Raw genomic sequence first — 18,558 nt, 5'->3', positions numbered from 1 at the left:
ATTTACATAAAAACTTAACCAGTTCACATATGAAATGAAAACATATTTAATGGGGGTTGTTTTTTGACCACACACATTTCAATACTAAATCACTTACACCATACTGGTATTGAAACATGTGTGACCAACATTTGGATTTTTGTAGGATAAAGATGTGCATATGGCGAAGGAATTACTGTAATAAGCCTGAAAGAGATGAACTAATTGATACTGAACAAATGTATGATCCTGGTCTGTTTTCTTTTTTAGCAGCTTTATGATCGACCATATGGTAATGACCACCCAATTTCAGTTTTGAATTGGCCAGATTGAATTCAATTTAATCCCATGCCCTTTTTTGTTATTGTGTTTCCATTTTTCACTCTCCACCTTCAAAAATGTATAACTGTTTTATTTTTCCATGTAAAGAGTTGTGGGAGAGCTAGTTTCTGTGTAAGAAATTGCACTTCATAGTGACTGTATTAAATATTCCATGCTGTGCACTGGGAGGCAGGAAAAAATTTCCAAATGCAGTGAAATTGGTGAAAAACGCATTTGTGCCATTTTCTTATAGGCTTGGGTTTTTATGGCTTTCACTGTGTGCACTAAATGACATGTCCAACATGGGGAGAGAAAAAGAACTGGACCGCACATCCACACATCACACAATGATCTACTGCCGCTAGGCTACATTATATAACAAACTCGAGGTTCTTAGTTACATTTTGATCAAATATAAGCCCACCAACCACTTCACGGTGACCTCTTTATGGTGGGTCCCTACGCTATTATGTGCGGCATTACATGGCTTCCACCACCGCTGCAGCACAGCGCCGGCAGGGACCGAGACCCGGTTGCCCCCCAGCACCCATACTGGCAGGCATAGCCCCCATGGCTCCGGGCCCCGGGCTCCTACCAGCACCGCGCCACAGAAGCGGCGGACGCCATGCAATACCGCACCATGTGAACAGGAAAAAAGGCTCACCATGTGTGAACAGGTGTTAAATACTCACTGTTCCATGTGGTCTCAGACACTAGCTGAGAGGAAGTAGGCAGCCCCTATATGCAGTCTCCTGCTAATTTAAAAACACCTGGGTCGAATGGGGTGGAGTGCTGGTACCAGGAAAAAAACTAAATAAATGAAAGGATAGAATATACTAAACCACATTTTAAAGTGTTTTAATACATTAAAAAAAATTAAAACCTTCTGTACATAAAAAAAACCCTTCATTTTGCCATTTTCTGGTGCTAATAACTTTTTCATAGTGTATGGAGCCATGTGACATGTCATTTTTTGTAAGATGAGATGACGTTTTTTATTGCTACTATTTTGAGGACTGTACAGCCTTTTGATCACCTTTAATAACATTTTTTATATGCTGCAAAATGGAAAAAAGTGCCCTTTTGGCTGCTATTTTGCATTACAGGGTTAAAGCCGGGGAATAATTGTTAAATATTTTGTTAGCTCAGAAATTTTGGGACTGGGCAATACCTAACATGTTTTTTATTTTTACTGTTTATTTATTTTTATATCAGTTCCAGAGAATTTGTAGGTTTTTTTTAAATTTATATATTTGTAACTTATTATTTATATATTACTTATAATTTTATTTTTTACTACTTCAACCCTAGGTTTTTCTGATTGATCCTTTCACATACTGCCATACCACAGTATGTCAGTATATCAGGATTTCATCATCAAATGAATAGACTATACAGCCTCGGGTCTTACAAAGACTCGAGGCTGTTATAGTAGGCAGGGTAAACACCTGAGATCGGTGCTAGCATAGGAGGGTGGTTACTGGTACACACCTTGTATGGAGAGGGCTCAGCCCATGACCCCTCTCCATACACCTGCAGCCGACATATAACATACAAATATGTCACACATCGGTAAGGGGTTTAGCGCCAATACAGAACTTTTGACTCATTTATAGGATCTTTTAAAGTCTACAAAAGGGTAATGGGGTTTTCTTGGTAACCAATGACTAAATATTGAAATATTTTTCCAATATTATTACATTATATTTTATTATTTTAATATCTTAAAATTAATTAATCTTTTTGTAAATATCACTAGGTGCTGTCTTCTCTTCTGTCCACAGGACCATGCAGTGATACCCCATTCAGTGACAACCACAGGCTTCATAGTTGACCTCAGCATAAACAGTTCCTGCTGAGGTTAGTCAGTGACCTCAAGTTTGTTACTGGTGTGGTTTGAGGTGATCACTGCAGCTGTCACTTGACATGAACAGGCGCATGCTGTGATGGTGCCTTTATATGTGGCAGTCAATGTCATACATTTAATATATGGTAGTAAATTGTGATAAAATTGAGCTGTAACATCTACATTAAGTAGACAATGGGGCACATTTACTTACCTGTCTAGATGCGTTCCCCTAAAGTGCATTGCGACCGAAATGCACTGTGCCGCGATTTACTAAGATTATGCGATATCGTGGATGTGTCGCTTCCCCACTCAGGTCATCAGAGTTCACCTTCTTCTTCCCGGTGTATGTAAGTGCTTGATCTTGCAACACAATTTGAAAGTTAAATCACGCACTCAGTTGGAATCCGTTGGATTGTCCGACAGCCCTCCCCCGATCTCTGTCGCATGAAAGCCAGCGCAGCTGCGCCACAATCCGATGGTGTGTGACACAATCCCCTGTTAAATACCTGTCACAGTGGCACAAATCCCGAAAACATTGGAAAATCCGACGAAAGTGTGTCCGCAGACCCTTAGTAAAAAAGCCCCAATATTTTTGTGATAATATGGATTTGTTTTCTTTCTAGAAAAAAAAAGTCAATATGCAGTTAATAAACTTATTTTGGCTAAAGTTCTGTGGATTTTGTCAACTTTTAGTGTAACTCGTCCAGCAACTGATTAAAACATCTTTTTGGCTGTTTAGATTTGGTTTGTGAAATGAGAAAAGAAAAGAATCACAGTGATTTTATAATATAACATCTTCTACTTATTTAATGACTCATGCTCTAAGCAACTAAATGAAATCATATTTTTAGAGATCTACTTTGTAATCCACTATTATTAAATTGGTTATATTTATAATTATTTTATTAGCTTCTTTAAAGCAAATCTATGTCCTTCTAATGTTACGGATAGATAAATATACTGAAGGTACAGTAAGAGGATGTAGCAATCTAAAATGCTCAGTTTGATCACTAAATGGTCATCGTTTTGTAATAGCAGTGAACAGTATAATATACATAGCTATTGACCTTATATTACCTTTCAGCAGGGTATGTACAGCAAAAGTATTTTTATAAAACTCCTATTGTCAGAATGTGCTACTACACAGTGATGTATAAAACAGAGATTTCATGTGAATTTCTTTCCATTCTAAATATAATATATTAATGCAACACCCCTGCCGATGCAAGGCAGAGGGGTTGTTGCGAATACGTCCCACCATGTAGCTTGCAGCCTGTGTAGGGTCTGATCAGCCCCACAGCATGTCACTACATAACACAGATGAGCACTGCAGCGGTAGAGTCTGCCTGGTAAGGCAGGAGTTAAATTGCTTTATGTGATGTAATATGTGTCATCCAATCACATGTGTTCAAATCTTGTTTCTGTGAGCTGAGATGTAATTGGAGGAGTAGCCACCACCTGACCGGTGGGAGTAACAAAACCCCTGGTCAGGAAACTTCTAGAAGTCAGTACTCTCTCAGATCAAAGTAGAGTGAAGTCAGTGCAGCCAGCACAACAGACCAGAGCAGGAGAGCTCAGCTCCCTGCCTGAAGAGTGTAGTGAGTTAGTCAGTGAGAGAAAGGGTTGCCCCAGGGAGAATCGCTATAGCAGCCTCTCCCTCATCATTTCTTGCCAACACCACCCTGCTGGAGACCTGCCAGGCTGTAGGACAGCCCTCCGGTTCCCCATTTCTAGCACCGTGACACTAGCGTGCCTAGGCCGCAACCGTCAGCCACTCAGATACTGCGGGCCCCGGCTGTTTCCAGGCCCCAAGAAAAGGCTAGGCCCTGGTGGGGGATGTTGCAAGTGTTGTCACGAACAGGATTTATACTTCTATGCCTTATTCTGGCACTATAGACTGTCTTTTATTACAAAGACTGTGTTTCCTAACCCTGCTGCCCTGCTGCGGCCCAAGTGATTGTGTGCATTTCTACATTGAACTGTGTTACTGCTGTCCCATGCTGTCGAGCTCCGGTCCAGCACTCAAGAGGTTAATTCCTGCAACGTACTCTGTCAGCTCTGCTACATCTGGTGCAGCAGCACCTGAAGAGTTTACCTTAGGAAACTGTGGCGCAGCAAGTAATTCCAGCCCGCCAAAACCTTCACTGGCGGGAAACCCAGAGGCATCGCTAAGCTCTGCCCCCTGCGTCTATGGCGCGAATCCTGCCTCAGAACGGTGTGGCGCAGGAGAAAATTCAGCCCGCCACAGCTCCGGGTGGGAAGGACTTAAGCCCCGCGAGAGTTTCCCGCTCTACCTTAGCGCAGGGAGTGAGCCGCTGACCGCCTCGTGGAGTGAAGACGCAGCCACCATCCTAGCAAGACCGAGGCCTTCACCTCCCAGTGAGGAACCGGAGTTCCTTGAGGCCTTTGAGACTCTAATTATTGTGGCAGCGCATCCCGTCCGGAGACCCTTTGCTGTGCACCGGCTGCATCGCGGTACGACTCGGGCCTCCTTTGCGGACACTTACCTCCGGTCTGGGACGGAGAGTGCCCCTCTACACGCAACGAGTTTGCTAGCTGCCGGACTTCTCTGCAATAGGTCCACAATGGCAGACCATCCTCAGCAGCCATCTTCCCCGGCTGGGACTCCGGTTCAACCCCTGCAGAGGACCCTCTCCACTATCGGTGTCCGGGTTCCGTATGCACCGGAGGGTTTTCGTTTTTGTTTGGGGAATCTGCCGCAGCCAGCCCAAATGGCAGGAAAACCGCTGCTATTCCCCTAGGCTCCCTTTGCCCTGGAAGCTATCCTAGAAGAGCCCAACACTCCTCTAGCCATTGCTGACCGTCCTGCGGAGTATCCAGGACCACCTGCTAAGAGGCCCAGGCTGTCCGGTGAGAACGTCCTGCCAGCTACAGAGGTTACCACCGTCAGCGCAACAGCGCCCCCAAGAGATACAGGTCAGTCCAGGAACAACAATCCTTCAGCTGTCAGCAATGAAGAAGTTACAGCTCCTGCGGTCATCATCATGCGCTCCACAGCACCCCCAGCTCCAGAAGGTCAGCCAGAGAAGTGCCTGTCTCCTTCCTTTGCTGAGATGCCTGCCGCCGCAGATGACCTCCCTGCTGTTCCAGCTCCAGCTTCTGGGTGTTCCATGCCAGCAGTTCCAGTTTCTACCACCAGATGTCTTCAGGTGACAGATCTCAACACTGCTTTCTTCACCCAGGCTGATGATGTCCCTGCTGCAGTTCCTGCTCCCATGCCTGCAGCCATTGTTCTTGAGCAGCAGGAATGACCCCCTGATAGGCTGAAAGCCTTAACAGGTAATATGTAAATATATTGTACATATGCTTATTTTCTGCTGCTCCCAGTTGGGCTGAGCGCCCCTATCCCATATAGAGCCAAAAACTGTCCTGGGACTCTTACCCCTATTTACTTATCTCAGTCAAGAGACAAACCTTGAACTGCCAACTGTCATGTGCTATGATAGCACTCCTTCCTCTGCCACAGCAGAGATTCCTACAAAGGACTCTGTCCCTCTACACATAGAGGAGACCCTTTCTTCTTTATTGCACTTTTCCCCACATCAAGGGCTGTACCCAGAAGATGGACTTTGCTATTAAAGACCTTCTGAGAGACTTTGCCAGATACTACAAGGAAAAGTTGCTACTTCATTGACTTATTATATTGCACTTAATGCCTTCCTTTTTGGTATGGACATTCTGCATGCACTATTATGCCTTTTCCTTTTTAGGTAAAGAGACATTTTATCCTGCTACCATGAGTAGCTTACTTCTGTAATGTTTGCAACGTTATGTTTAAGATGTGTACCCATTGGGCTCCTAAGCCAATGAGAGTTTACCAAAATGTTTGCAAACTGTCAATTTATGTCAGTAGTTTGCACTAACCTTTTTATAGGCTTTTCAGATTGTAGTGTGGCTGTGTCAGACCATCTCTATGTAAACCCTGACCGCTATCTTATGCCTCAAACCAAAGCTTAGTAAGTGGGGGTAGTTCGTAAACTGCAGGTCCTTAGGGGACCGGGGGGGTTAAAGATGTAGCACCTGGATACCACTCACACAAGGGTAAGAATGTCAGTCGGCAGGTACTTGTACATTGTATAATGTCTTATTGTGTCACATATGCCAATGTAATGCATATCTACACTATATATTTGTCACCAGGGAAGAAGTGTTTATATAACAAATATACAGACATTGGTGCAAGGAGTGGATTACAGTACATGACACCACACCTTTCCTACTGTACAGTTTGGTTTAATGGCGTCAGCGACCAACTGTCACACTTCGCATACACATGTCTTGTCTTAGTCCGACACCAACCCAGGTGCCCGTCCCCAGGACCATGGGCGGTTTGTCCCTACAGATCATGTAGCCTGCACTTCACAGAAGTGCCCTTAAAGTATCTACCTCTACCGGCCATCACTTGCATGGACCCCCGGAGGTTCCCTGCTGCTGGCCAGCGGTTGGTCCTCTGCGCCACAACCAGTCCGTAGTCGAGCCGAGGGTGGCTCTTTCAACTGCCCCGGGGGTATGCAACACCCCTGCCGATGCAAGGCAGATGCAAGGTTCCAGTACAGAAACCCCCAAACCTAACTGCATACTGGATTATAACAAGTACATGGGAGGGGTTGACTTGTTGGTCGAGGTGCTTCAGCCATATAACGCCATGCGGAAATCGAGAGTTTGGTACAAGAAGCTGGTCGTGCACACCATTCAGATAGCACTATATAATTCTTATGTGTTATATCGATGTGCAGGCCAGCCGGGAACTTTCCTTGAATTGCAAAAGGTGGTTTTTAAGTATTTTCCTTCTGGAAACCAGGAGGGGGGAGTGCCAGCACTTCTGGAGGCGAGGCCACAACACTTATTGTACCAGGGCAGCACTTTCCAGTAGAAGTTCCCCAAACTGCCAAGAAGAGAAGGACACAAAAAAGTTGCAGGTTGTGCTCCAAAAAAGGCATTCGGAAGGACACCATTTACCATAGTGAAATATGCCAAGAAAAACCAGGACTATGTAAGAAGAGTGCTTCCGTATTAATTACACATCCCTGGTCCTTTACATGTAGATTTTACCCTGATGTACTGTGAACAGTTAGGGTACACATCATGCCGCATGCGGCACCTTCCCTTCTAAGCGCTGCTATGTGCTCAGCCTGAAGCCCTAATTGGGGTATTGCCGTACATGGGAGAACACACATCATGATTTTGGGGTGTTTGTCTGCCCTGGCAGGAGCACAATATGACATAATGTATATTTTTTACTATACACTATCCATTAGGCATTTTATTTGGGGTCCACCTGTGGGGTTAAAATGCTATTTATGCCCTAGATTAATTGAAGGGGTGTAGTTTCCAAATTAGGGTCAGTTCTTAGGGGTTTCTACTATTCAAAATATAAAGAAGACGAATGGCAAAAGGTTTCTACAAAAAAAATATGACTTTTTGTCTAAAGAGTAAAACATTTGGAACTTCGAAAATTGTAATGTTTTCAAATTTCTCCTAAATTATTGAATCCCCCTTCCCCCCAAAAGTAACTGAGTGAAATTATACTGCCAACATAAACTGCACTGTCTCAAGAAAAAACAGTCTCAAAATCACAGGGATATGATAGTGTTGAAAAGTTATTACCACCGGAAGAGACACTGGTTCAATTTAAAAAAGAACTGAGCCTTAACGTAAAAACAGGCTACATCCTGAGGGGGTTAAAAACAATACCTGCCAAAGCACCTCAATAGCAGTAGCAGCTACAGGACTCTCTTAAGATTGTTGAAAGTATACAATTTTAAGCTGCGCTCCTAATGTAAGAATGTAATTACTCTGATTGTGTTCTGGGGATCTGTAAGCAGTTTTGAACATACAAAGCTGCAGACAGGGTTAGGTACAAGCCCTCGAGATGTTTGGGTTGTTAGTAGCATGTGAAAATGCATTTCTATTCCATGATTATTAGTGGAGCACTATGGTGCATTGGTGTGTGATTGCTGACAGATTCCCTTTAAGAACTTTGATAGAGAGAATGAAATATATAGTGTTAGGCGGGCCAGTGAGATGGAGATGGTTATTTACATTTGTAAGAAAAATTCTCATGTGTGCCAGCCATAACTGTAAGATGAAAAAAATACAGCAAAAACAGCTATGTGCTGCACACCTCTCTCATGGAGCTACAGACAGTCAAGGGTTGATCCAGTAAACCCAAATTGTAAAACATAGAAAATAAGTTCTGACCGGAGCTCCCGATTCCCTTGCTTCCGTGTGTCTTTCTCTTCCAATATGTCACTCACAAAATAGAGCAGTTCACACTCCTCCAGCACAACTTCCTGAATCCTCCGATAAGAATGTACCGCTATTCAGACCAACACTCCTGCGTTTTTCTTGTGACCTCCTCCGTATGCAACATATGTTGCGGTAGATCACTGGAAGAAATTCACCCGCAGATAGCGTAGTACAGATTAACACTCATGATTTATTTAGGTTAAAAACATACTCACAAAAGAGTGATAAAAATGCGCATATACACTCACCGGCCACTTTATTAGGTACACCTGTCCAACTGCTCGTTAACACTTAATTTCTAATCAGCCAATCACATAGCGGCCACTCAGTGCATTTAGGCATGTAGACATGGTCAAGACAATCTCCTGCAGTTCAAACCGAGCATCAGTATGGGGAAGAAAGGTGATTTGAGTGCCTTTGAACGTGGCATGGTTGTTGGTGCCAGAAGGGCTGGTCTGAGTATTTCAGAAACTGCTGATCTACTGGGATTTTCACGCACAACCATCTCTAGGGTTTACAGAGAATGGTCCAAAAAAGAAAAAACATCCAGTGAGCGGCAGTTCTGTGGGCGGAAATGCCTTGTTGATTCCAGAGGTCAGAGGAGAATGGGCAGACTGGTTCGAGCTGATAGAAAAGCAACAGTGACTCAAATTGCCACCCGTTACAACCAAGGTAGGCAGAAGAGCATCTCTGAACGCACAGTACGTCGAACTTTGAGGCAGATGGGCTACAGCAGCAGAAGACCACACCGGGTGCCACTCCTTTCAGCTAAGAACAGGAAACTGAGGCTACAACTTGCACAAGCTCATCGAAATTGGACAGTAGAAGATTGGAAAAACGTTGCCTGGTCTGATGAGTCTCGATTTCTGCTGCAACATTCGGATGGTAGGGTCAGAATTTGGCGTCAACAACATGAAAGCATGGATCCATCCTGCCTTGTATCAACAGTTCAGGCTGGTGGTGGTGGTGGTGTCATGGTGTGGGGAATATTTTCTTGGCACTCTTTGGGCCCCTTGGTACCAATTGAGCATCGTTGCAACGCCACAGCCTACCTGAGTATTGTTGCTGACCATGTCCATCCCTTTATGACCACAATGTACCCAACATCTGATACTACTTTCAGCAGGATAATGCACCATGTCATAAAGCTGGAATCATCTCAGACTGGTTTATTGAACATGACAATGAGTTCACTGTACTCAAATGGCCTCCACAGTCACCAGATCTCAATCCAATAGAGCATCTTTGGGATGTGGTGGAATGGGAGATTCGTATCATGGATGTGCAGCCGACAAATTTGCGGCAACTGTGTGATGCCATCATGTCAATATGGACCAAAATCTCAAAAGGGTGTCCAACCCGTTACTAGCATGGTGTACCTAATAAAGTGGCCGGTGACTGTAAAACTCCAATATGGGACACCAGCTGCACGTTCTCGCCCGACCCTGGGTTTCTCCCGCTTTGTCTTCTTCTGGGGCGTTCTTCAATGGTTGGTCTGAATGGAGTGTTGGTCTAAATAGCGGTATATTATCGGAGGATTCAGGAAGTTGTGCTGGAGGAGTGTGAACTGCTCTATTTTGTGAGTGACATATTGGAAGAGAAAGAAACACGAAAGCAAGGGAATCAGGAGCTCCGGTTATAACTGTAAGATGTCTACTTTCATTTCCTTGTGATACCTAACAAACAGATACATACTTCTTGCCAATATTTGTTAACACATTTTTTTATTTTTAGTTTTATAATGGACACATTCGATCCTTTGTCTATGACCTTAGTTAAGACTTAAGTTAAATAAGGATCTTGGGAAATGGAAACTTTTCTTAAAAAGATTGAACCACTATTGGTACTTCACAGATCTGTAAACCACACATTAAATTATGCTCTTGTGTGTGTACTGTTTTCAGTTCTAAAGAAACAATTCCTTCTTAAAAATAGTGTGTACTAGACCTTCCTTCAGTATAATTTAGTGTGTCAAAAAGACCAAAGGTTATTTTCATCCTAAAGTATAAGGTATTGAGGCACAAAAAAACCTTCATTTGCTCATGAGCTACTTTCAAATAAGTTGCTATTAGGTCACACTGTAAATATATTTAGAATAAAATCACAATTAACCCCTTAAGGACGGAGGGTTTTTCGGCTAATTTCTCGCTCTCCAACTTCAAAAATCCATAACTTTTTCATTTTTACGTGTACAGACCTGTGTGAGGGCTTATTTTGTGCGTAACAAATTTTACTTTCCCGTAATGTTATTTATTTTAACATGCCGTGTACTGCGAAGCTGAAAAAAAATTCCAAATGTGGAAAAATTGTAAAAAAACTGCACGTGCGTCACGTTCTTGTGGGCTCAGTTTTTACGACTTTCACTCTTCGCTCCAAATAACACGCCTACTTTATTCTTTGGTTCGGTGCGATCGCGGTGATACCAAATTTATATAGGTTTTATTGTGTTTTAATACATTTTCAAAAATTAAACGAATGTGTACAAAAAAGAAAAAAATTTTTTTGCCATCTTCTGACGCTAATAACTTTTTCATACTTTGGCGCACGGAAATGTGTGAGGGGTCATTTTTTGCAGAATGAGGAGACGTTTTCATTGCTACCATTTTGAGGTCTGTGCGACATTTTGATCATTTTTTATTTCATTTTTTATGTTATGTAAAAAGGTGTAAAAGTCGCATTTCGGACATTTGGGCGCCATTTCCCGCCTCGGAGGTCACCGCCGGCCGTAACCGTTTTTATATTTTGATAGATCGGGCATTTTGGGACGCGGCGATACCTAATATGTCTGTGATTTTTACTGTTTGTTATGTTTTATATCCGTTCTAGGGAAAGGGGGGTGATTTGAACTTTTAATATTTTATTAATTTTTTTTATTTTTTAAACTTTTTTTTTCTTTTTTTTTTCACTATTTTTTAGACCATCTAGGGTACATTAACCCTAGATGATCAGATCGCTCCTACCATATACTGCAATACTACAGTATTGCAATATATGGCGTTTTTGCAGGTCTTACATTACAATGAGCCACTGGCTCATTGTAACGAACCTGCATAAACCATGTAGCCTCGTGTCAAGAGAAGACCCGAGGCTACCATGGTAACCGATCGCCGCCCCCCGATGACGTTCGGGGGCGTGGCGATCGAAAAAAAGATGGCGGCGCCCGCGCGCCGCCGTCTTTTAAACGCCGCCCGCGACTTTGCGGGCGGCGTTTAGAGGGTTAATAGCCGCGATCAGTGCAAGCACCGACCGCGGTTATTAGCGGTGGGGGTTTTGTGCAAAATGCAAAAACCCCCACCTCTGTATGAAGAGGACTCAGCCCGTGAGCCCTCTTCATACATCCCTTATACCTCTGCGCCGTAGAGCTACGGCGCAGAGCGTTAAGGGGTTAAAGAAGTACATTAAAAAACTTGTAAATATTACTGAAAATTATATGGTTTATCTCCCCATCGCTACATGTTAGGGAGTAATCTCTTTAATTGCTGACGGGGAGTGCTTACAAAGGCACCAGCTGCATTTAAATCTATGCAACGTGAGCATGTTGGCACTGACATGCTGGGGGTGCAGGTAACTTCCATTTTGATGTCATCAGGAGCGATGATACTTCCCAAAAGAGTTAACTCCCAGTGCCAGCCCTGATCACACGGGGTTGCCAATGGGGAATGGGGTTTGGGTTCTGTACCTGGAACAGGACGCAAACAAATTTTTAAATTGGGATTTGACCGGACTTTACTGATCCAAATTTCTGCTTATCACTAGTCATGACATATTTGGTGTTATTAGGGCACAGTACCGAACGCTATCAAACACTGCGGCGGAGTACAATGTAATCATCGGACAGCTTGCAAAGCTGTCCGATGTATTCATGAGGGGGCGGTCCGAGGCGCTGCCTCTACCCCGGACCGCCCCGCTCGCTCCATAGGCCGGCATTGACTGCCGCGTGCTAGGCGGCAGTCACCGCCCCTAGTTACGCCCCAACCCCGCCCCCTCATGAATAAGTCGGAAAGCTTTGCGAGCTGTCCGACAATTACACTATACCCTGCTGCAGTGTTACATAGCGTTACCGGAGGTTTCTGGTAACGCTATCACTATAACACTGCAGCGTTTGTTCAAGCACTAGGAGCTGCTTACTTTTGTAAGCAGCTCCTAGTGCCGATAAGTGGGGTGACAGGTCCTCTTTAAAATATTTTTTTCATTTCATACAATAATCTTTTCTAGATTCAACATTATACACTTAAAGTGTGTGACATAGCTTCTTGCTTAATATTTTATATTTTATCCTAGAACTGTCCAGGCAAACAACAGATGCTGACTGTCATCAAGCAGATGCAACAATTCTTAAAGGGTCAAGAAACAAGATTTGCAGAAGGAATCCGTATTATGAAAAGCAGACTTAACAATTTGCAAAACACTGTCATCAAAGGTGGCCCTGACCCACAGCCAGGTTAGTGCAGCGGAGGATGCACCTATGTGCCATTTTTATTAAATTTTTTTTGGTTTGTGTGAACATTGGTGTTTTGCTTTTCCTGAGGGCGCATTCACACGTTGTGTTTTGGTTGCGTTTTCATTGCGTTTGAAACGCATATACAACTGCTGAGGAAAGGTAATTTGCCTAATTACATTACCGTTTACATTTGTAGACGCAATGTTAACTCATTAACATCGCGTTTACGATGAGTTTTGTAAACTGAAATGTTAACAGTGATGTAATTAGGCAAATCACCTCTCCTCAGCTGTTGTAATGCGTTTCAAATGCAATGAAAACGCAGGTAAAAACGCACCCTTACAGTCTTGATTCAACTACACACCCATCAGTTTCATGGAGCTCTGCTGTGGTTCATCAATAGTTAACCCATTGTTACTGACAGAGTCTCCTTCCACTTACATTACTTCCTTGCTGTTCTGTCTAGTCTGAATTTCAGAGTTCTGGTCCACTCATCTCCTGGACTGGGACTCACATATGATGACTGCTATAGTATTAGTTTGTAGTAGGTTTGCTGTGTATCCTGTTAATTTGTATTCTGGTATCTTGACCCTTTTCTTGTATTTAGACTATCCTTTTCCTTTGTGAAAGGTATGATACTCAGAGTGCAGGACTTTAGGAATAATGGACAGATACTATTTTAGGCTTGAACAATCTTGAAGCTGTATTAATCTAATAATGTATTTTTCGCTCATTTTATGTTTTCTGTTCAGTAGAATGCCTGTGGAATAAATTTCCAACTTTGATTACACAGAAAGGGATTCAGGGGTCTTAAAAACTTCATTACACCCTATTTGTAGAGAATAAATGCCTTAGATAAGTGCTCATCATTGAGTACCACATAATGACTTAATGACATCCTTAATAGAAAATGGCAGCCAATTACAACCACTAGATTCTGCAGAGTTAAAAAAAAATCAGAATAAACACTAAAACAGCATCACTGATATACACTTCAGACATCTCACTGTTTTTGTTTGTTTTCGTTTAGTCTCTTGCCCTCCACTTGAAGCTCCTGAAAATGGCAGAAAATTTGGTTCCAAATATCTTGCAGATCATGAGGTCCATTATACATGTGATCTTGGATACCAACTCATTGGTACAAGCAGCAGACTGTGCTTGCAGAACGGAAGCTGGACAGAGAGTGCTCCACATTGCAAAGGTCATTATCATGGGATTTTATAGATGCTTCAATCTGGGCCAGGAAAATGAAGATGTTTTTGGCAAAGGTTTGCAAAAAATGCAGCAGAAATTCAAGATATTCTCTTTAAAAGGAAGTCTTCCATTTGTTTTTATGTCTTGTAAACCAAACATACCTTGTAAATGCTGTAGCTACACGGATGCAGAAACATATCTTGTTTAATCCATGAACTGAGTGGTTTTGCTCAAAAAATAATGATAAAATTCAGGACCTTGGGAAAGCTGTGTGCTGCTGGCTGCCATACATAAACACATTACACAGAGCTTCCTAAATCGTTGCTTCTGCTTGTCAGGAACAACACAGTGATGACATTTTCTCAACAGGACAAAGTTGGGGCAGTGCATAATTAGGCCTCAATGTCATAATTTTATAGCACAACTGCTCACTTCATGGATTAAACAAGATATGATTCTGCATCAGTGTAGCCACAGCATTCTTAATGTATGTTTAGTTCATAATGCATGAAAACAAATGGTGGATTCCCTTACTGACCACCTGAATTAGAATTACTCTATTTTTAATCAACACGCAAGAAAATAATCTTAGGAAAGTTACTCTGTCACCAAATATATCAATAGGTAGGAGCAGAAAGGTAGACAGTTAAGAGATAAAATTTTTATTTTATTTTGATCCTCTAAAAAGTAGTACATGTACCAATAATCAATGCTCACAAAAAGTGCTAAAAGTGACACCCAATACAGCACCCTAGTGTAGACGTACAAAAAACCACATACAACCGACATTAACAGTATAAGTATATGAGATAGTCAGTTGCAAAAGAATTGGCAACAGGTAAGCTGGATATTTCTATGGATTACCTACGCTGGAAGTCGTGTCGGTATAAGACACCTAGGGATCCTGGTTACCCACACATTGTAGATGCCAATAGACATAAAAGCCAGGGACGGGAGGGAGTCCTATCTTCTTTTTGTAGTAGGCTAATAGGGGAAGGTGTGAGACCCTGCATAAGCTCACCCTATGTCCCCGAAAAACTCCCGCCCTTACAAGGGCAGTCCCAAAAGTACTGTCCCTTGTCCTAAATAAACATCATCACACCTCTCTGACGTGTTTCCACATCAAGTTTCATCAGAGGGAGAATTCATAAGACGGCCTGAAAGATGGTAGTATAGTCACAATATTCAAGCAATGTTAGGATTGCCTCATGGTTTTCTTATATTTTCCTGGAGCAACAGCTATCTTGCCAGTCTGCCCTGGGAGTTTTCGGTTTTATGTTTCTGGTATTTTGATTTAGTTTTTTGTTGCTTTGCCTTGTTTTTACTGTTATTTTTTTGTAATAAATGTTTTTACAACCAAAACATCAGCACAAGAAGACAGAGAAACAGCCACTAGTGGTCCATAATAAAAGTACATCAGATTCTGACATGCCGTATATATTCAAGTATGAGCCGACCCGAATATAAACCGAGGCCGATAATTTTACCACAAAAAAACTGGAAAAACTGATTTGAGTTTAAGCCTAGGGTTGAAAATGTATTGGTCACAGCCTGCCCAGTATATAGTAGCCAGTGCCTGCCCCCCCAGTATATAGCAGCCAGTGCCTGCCTCCCCAGTATATAGCAGCCAGTGCCTACCCACCAGTATATAGCAGAAAGTGCCTGCCCCCCAGGATCTGGCAGCCATTGCCTGCCCCCCCCAGTATATAGCAGCCATTGCCTGCCCTCCCAGTATATAGCATCCAGTGCCTGCCCCCCAGTATATAGAAGCCAGTGCCTGCCTCCCAGTTTATAGCAGCCAGTGTCTGCCCCCCCCAGTATATAACAGCCAGTGACAGCTCCACAGTATATAGCAGCCAACAGCCCCCTGCCCCATTTTACAGCCAGACCCCCCCCCCAGTATATATTAGCTGGCCCAGTTTGCCCAATTCATTAAAAACAACAAATGGAAAACTCCCCTTTCCCGCGCCCCCCACAGGTCTTCTGTTTGATATGTCTGGCCGCTGCTGACATCAGAGTGTGTGCTGGCTGCCGGCATACACAATACTATTGCAGCATAGTTTTTTTGGGAGTTTAAGATGGAGGGCTACACAGTTCACTTGTTCAATAATCCTGAAAAGACCAATAAATATTTGACCCAATTTTGTTGAAGGTAAATGAAGTTGTTGATTCTTTGAAGGATGGAGAAGGTCTGCTAGATTTCTTAGCTGCTTACTTGTATCTCTCTTGAGCAACCTTCAAGGTATCTTTCAGCAGTTCCAAGTTCTGTTCAAGAGATTGTATTCTATCAGTGACTGCATGGATGTTAGGAAAGAAACTTTTTTTTTTTTTATGATGACCAAAATTAAGAAAGATACTTTTTTGATGATGAACAAAATTTGCAAAAAGAAAATCAACCCAGTTGATTAGTCTCTGACTCTGTTTAGTGGAGGCATGTTGGGATTTATTAGAAGTTTTTCCAGAATTTAGAAGCAAATTGTACACCACGATCAGAAACAACTTCATCTGGAACTCCATGGAGGCGAAAAACATTATGAATAACAAGATCAGCAGTCTCTTTAGCAAATAGAAGACCAGAATGTAGGATGAAATGTGCTGTTTTTGTGAGCCAATCAACCTCAACAAGGATACAGTTTTTTCCGATGAGAAGTTGGCATATCAACAATAGAGTCCATAGAGACGGACTCCAAAGGACTAGATGGAATTGGTAAAGGCTGCAAAAGTCCCACAGGTGAAGTGCGAGGAGTTTTATTCATAGCACACGTATGACATGAAGAAACATATTGCTTCTTGATAATTAGACCACCTAAGGAAATGTTACAAAAGTTCACTTGTCTTCCGTATTTCCTTGGGACCTGCTATTTTGGAATCATGAGTTAACCTTAATACTTTTAATTTCACATTTTCAGGTACATAAATGCATCGGTCATACTTTATTTTGGAATGCATGGGACAGATCAGCTGGTGGATCTAGAAGAACAGCATCAGCCTTGTAGGCGTCCCTAATTGTTTAAAGTAGGCCCTTTAAGAACATCAAATCTGTTAAAATGTTTGTAGGTGCTGCAACTGAAGAAGAGTCTCAAGAATAAAGTCTAAACAAGGCATCGGTCTTAACATTTCTGGACCCAGGCCTGTAAGAGTTCACAAAATTGAATTGGTTAATCAACAAACTCCACCGAGCCTGTTGGGGGGACAAACATTTGGCAGATCTGATGAACTCTAAATTATGATGGTACTTTGCTGCCCCTTCTAAATAGTGTTGCCATTCTTGAAACGCAGCAATTGAAGGCTAAGAGCTCTTTGTTTGCAACAACATAGTTCTTTTTTAAGGAGGTCTGCCCACAAGAGAAATAAGCACAGGGATGTAGCAAATCTTTTTCTCCTTTCATTTGTGACAGGATGCCGCTATCGCACATTGAGAATCATCCACTTTAACAATAAAGGTATGTGAAGGATCAGGATGAATCAGGATAGGAGCAGTGGTGGTGAACTCTTTAGATTGGGAAAAGCATCCTGTGCTTGAGCAGACCAAACAAAAGGTATCTTTTTCTTTGTTAGTGGGGTGATTAGTGCAGTTATGGCAGAAAAGTCTTTAAAAAACGACTCTAGAAATGAGCAAATCCTAAAAAACATTAAACTTCTTTCATATTATTGGGAATAGGCCAGTTAATAATTGTTTAGATCTTGCTGGAGTCCATGCGTAGACCTTGGGGAGAGATAACATAGCAGCGGGGCGCCGGATGGTGAGTATGTAAGTTGTTTTTTTTTTTTATTGACTCATGTATAAGTCGAGACGAAGTTTTTCAGCACATTTTTTGTGCTGAAAAATTTGGCTTATACACGAGTATAACACTAATAACTTGCAGATATCTGAAAGGGCTCTCTAATTTTGATCAGTGTTCTTTTACAATGCTCTCATTTACATTTTTATTCTTTGCTGTAAAATATATACAGTACACTTATATAAGCTTAAAATCCTGCTATTTTACACATATTAGGATATAGTCACATAGGACTACCCAATGACCTTTGTATACAGGAAATTGTGTGTTATTCTCTAATTTTCATCTCCAGTGTATATCTAATGTTTCATATCTCCACTTTATATATTTATTTGATGGTGGCTGTTTTTGCCTAAAAAATCTTGTCTGGCAAAATTTCTTTTAATGTTAGTTATATACTTTATATAATTCTATGTGAATTTTATGTGAATGTGAATTTTTTAAATTTATGTTATATAATGTGACATAATAAATAGAAATATATTGTGCGTAGCAATGTCACTTTACAGGAAATACATGTAGAATTATAACAAGGCTCTAGATTAACATTGGGAATTTGGTCACATTCAGTTTTCAAACTTAAATATTTATCATGTAAATACCCCAATGTTAGATCATGTATGTTGCAATTTAATGTGTACATGAGAGAATTCCCAGATTGCAAATCCTCAGAACACGCACCGAACATAAACATGCAGTAAATAATTACATACAACAACTTT

General features: G+C 42.0%; 1 protein-coding gene across 3 annotated transcripts in view; it reads left to right on the top strand.

Moving 5' to 3' along the window:
- Positions 1 to 18,558, top strand: part of FBLN7 (fibulin 7) — a 72,914-nt gene that overhangs the window by 38,940 nt on the left and 15,416 nt on the right. For 2 of the 3 annotated variants that reach the window (XM_072141214.1, XM_072141211.1), the window contains exons 2-3: positions 12,701 to 12,860; positions 13,891 to 14,061. In XM_072141214.1, coding sequence (XP_071997315.1) covers positions 12,701 to 12,860; positions 13,891 to 14,061 — 331 coding nt within the window. Of the gene's footprint in view, positions 1 to 2,081; positions 2,161 to 12,700; positions 12,861 to 13,890; positions 14,062 to 18,558 lie in introns of those variants that run through there. The other variant, XM_072141212.1, reaches the window with a different exon arrangement.

The sequence above is a fragment of the Engystomops pustulosus genome, chromosome 3 (genome assembly GCF_040894005.1).
Source record: "Engystomops pustulosus chromosome 3, aEngPut4.maternal, whole genome shotgun sequence".
NCBI lineage: Eukaryota > Metazoa > Chordata > Amphibia > Anura > Leptodactylidae > Engystomops > Engystomops pustulosus.
Note: the sequence above shows the minus strand (reverse complement) of the source record. Positions and strands in the feature narration are given on the sequence as shown.